At 47.0% G+C, this 3,005-nt stretch overlaps 2 protein-coding genes across 2 annotated transcripts in view; both read left to right on the top strand.

Moving 5' to 3' along the window:
• The window catches only part of rpl19 (ribosomal protein L19), a 198,000-nt gene that overhangs the window by 18,889 nt on the left and 176,106 nt on the right, over nucleotides 1–3,005 (top strand). The gene's annotated exons all lie outside the window — the stretch shown is intronic.
• hexim1 (HEXIM P-TEFb complex subunit 1) lies at nucleotides 660–2,647 on the top strand. The gene has a single exon (XM_071468618.1). It carries the CDS (start codon nucleotides 1,016–1,018, stop codon nucleotides 2,123–2,125), a length of 1,110 nt encoding a protein of 369 aa, XP_071324719.1. The 5' UTR covers nucleotides 660–1,015; the 3' UTR covers nucleotides 2,126–2,647.

The following is a 3,005-nucleotide window of genomic DNA, read 5'->3' as shown; positions in this document are numbered from 1 at the left end:
TTTTTATTACACTAATTAGGAAAAATAATTGCATTTTGAATATGGCCTGTATTTTCTTATTTTATCCCATTAAAATTGAAGGTGGACTAGTTTCCGTTGGAGGATTTCTTCACTTTGCTTAAAACGCAGGAAGGGGTTACGCTGTAGTATTAATATGGCGTCACGTTGTGTCGTAAACGGGTAAATCTAAACTTTATGATCGTATATATAAAACTGTCTAAATTATTTCAGCTACAATTAATGTCATTCGAAAGTATTTAAATTAACTTGTATTTCGCAACTTTTACTCGTACCCCCTTTATTTCCACATAGTAGCTCCCATAAAAATGCCCCGGACTGCTTTCTTGGTGTGGATTACGTATGTGTGATTGACTATTGGACTGGCCAATCAGAAAATACTTTAAGCTTAGCAACAGCAAAGTTGTCCTCTAGTCCAATCAGCAAAGAGAGGGGCAGGCTTTATCGTACTCAGGGCTTTACCGTTTGATTGGTTAAAATGCCTGTCAGTTATCATAGACTTGTGGACTTCGTAGTTTGTTATGGAGGTCTCCGCCAGTGCTTCGCCAGTATCAAAACAGCATTTCCCACAATTCAGTAGGAGTTACAACCAGCAGCATGCGCACGGTTAGAGGCGGAGCTGCTATATAAACACGAACCCCCTCTGCTTGAGTAGCACACTGGACACTGTTGTGAAGGCGGAACGCAGTCTCCGGGTGAACGGCAGCTCTGACAGCATCGAAACAGTTAATGGTAGTTAGCGACAGTTGCTCTGACAAATCCTTGAAGGAGTAACAAGTGTTTACTGTTCAGAAGTTTAGTTTTACTTTACGAGAATTTGTTTTTAAACGTCAACACTCAAACTTTCTTTAGTGACTCCGACTCATTCTGGAAAAAAAAAAAGTATATTTTCGTCCAAATTAAGTTTAACGTCTTTTGACGAACTTCGCAGTTCAGTTTCGAGAGTGGGGACATCGGCTAAAAATGCGCTAAAGCGGAACCATCCGAGCGGATCACCATGATGACAGAGCCAGCGGAGCAGACCCATCACCTGAAAACTTCAGGCGGCCCATCAGGTGGGAGCAGCGAAGACGCTTTGGAGCATCTCCCAGCCAGCAACCGCGGTGGACCGGTGAACGGCGATAGGGGGCGCCAGAGAGAGCAGAGGCGGCGGCAGCAGCAGGCGGAGAACTATGGGGATATCAACACAGACAAGTTATGGCAAATGAAAGGCGGTCAGAGGGAGGTGTGCCCTGCCTTAGCAGCCGGAAACGAGCTCCCAAAGTGCCCGAGTGCTGCTGAGCCACACCAGAACCCCCAGATCCATGCAGCGGGCGGCGGTAATCTGCCCTCACAGGGGAAAATCGGCGAGGAGAGACCGCTTCAGGAGACTTTCAACCAGGTGCAAGAAGAGAGTTTGAATATTGACTCCGACACTGGCTTGGACGCGCGTCTGGGCAAGAAGAGGCATAGACGCAGGACCTCCAAGAAGAAGCGCAACTGGAAGCCTTATTACAAACTTTCCTGGGAGGAGAGGAAAGCCCTGGAGGAGAGAGAGACGGCCAGGGCTTCTCGGTTGAGAGAGGAGATGTTCGCCAAAGGGCTCCCAGTGGCCCCCTATAATACTACACAGTTCCTGATGGACGAGCATGACCGGGAGGAGCCCGACCTTAACACTGAGACTGGGGTCAGGCGACCCTCGGGGGTCGGCGGCCGTATGGAGGATACGGGCAGCGAGGAAGACCTCTTCGACAACGACGAGGAGGATGATGACGACGGCAGCGGCGGAGGCAGCGATGGTATCGGGAGGCCCGGGAACGCAGGTGGGGAGTTTCTCCAGAGAGACTTTTCCGAGACCTACGAGATGTATCACGTCGAGAGCCTGCAGAATATGACCAAGCAGGAGCTGGTGCAGGAGTACCTGGAGTTGGAGAAGTGCATGTCCCGGCTGGAGGAGGAGAACAACCGGCTGAGGCGCGCCGTGGAGCCCGGGGGTCAGACCGTGGAGAGCTCCCTGGTCCGTCTCAGAGAGCTGGAGAGGGAACTGGAGAGACTGAGGGCCCAAAACACGGAGCTTCTTCTGCAAAGCCAGCCGAGCAAGGACATAGCCCAGGTCGCTACCAACTAGAGGACACTAGTCAAGTAGGGGGGACCCCTTTTGAAAGAGGTGGGACTACTGCAAAAAATTTTTTTTTTTTTTTAAATGTCATCAGTTTTCTGTAACCAGTTTGTCATCTGGACGATGAAGTCCTTGCATTGCAATGCAATACCTGACGTTTCTTTTCTATTTGGACTGTAAGGGTGTCCTGTTCATTTTTTTTCCCCAAGAAGAAATGTAAATATTTCAAAAATAAGATTCTTTTTATAAAGAGAATGTATTTGACAAAACGAGAATATTTTGTTTCCCCGGTCAACTAAGTATGTGTCCATTTTAATTAACGCTGTTGAATTTTTGACTTCAAAAACAAACATTGTGTGTCGCACCCCTCCCCACCCCCCGGACAAACAAACATACAAAATACAGAACTGAATAACAAATTACCGCTAATTGGGCCAGCTTGCAAAGACTGCAGAAGTAAATTCCAGAGTGAATATTTTAACAGTTGTGTGTTATCATAAGTTCAAATAAAACTTTGAAATTCTGTTTAAATCTGTCGTGTTGTAAAGCCTGCTCTAAAACACAGGAAGCGGTTCATAGAAGCTGCAGTGTGAAGCTACTGTACATGGCTTTTGTGAGCATGCAAATGATCACAAAGCTTTTCTTGTGAGGATCCTGAAATGGGCCAGACAGAAGACATCAGTGGGCTCTGAATAGGAGGAATACAGACTGTAGCCACAGCAGAAGTGGGGGGATGGGATGGGATGTGATGGAGATGCTGTTTATGCAGGTTAACCCACTCTGAGTGAAATCTGTTCAGGATATAATGCAAGAAGAAATGCAAAATGGGTTTATTCCTCTTTTAGAAACAATTTTTGCTCATCATGGTGCTGGATTACCAAGGCTCTAT

Source organism: Trachinotus anak, unplaced genomic scaffold, assembly GCF_046630095.1.
Source record: "Trachinotus anak isolate AG129_WGS33_773 ecotype Australia unplaced genomic scaffold, CSIRO_AGI_Tana_v1 ptg000003l, whole genome shotgun sequence".
NCBI classification, from domain to species: Eukaryota; Metazoa; Chordata; class Actinopteri; order Carangiformes; family Carangidae; genus Trachinotus; species Trachinotus anak.
The sequence above is the reverse complement of the archived record's forward strand: the minus strand, read 5'-3'. Positions and strand labels throughout refer to the sequence as shown.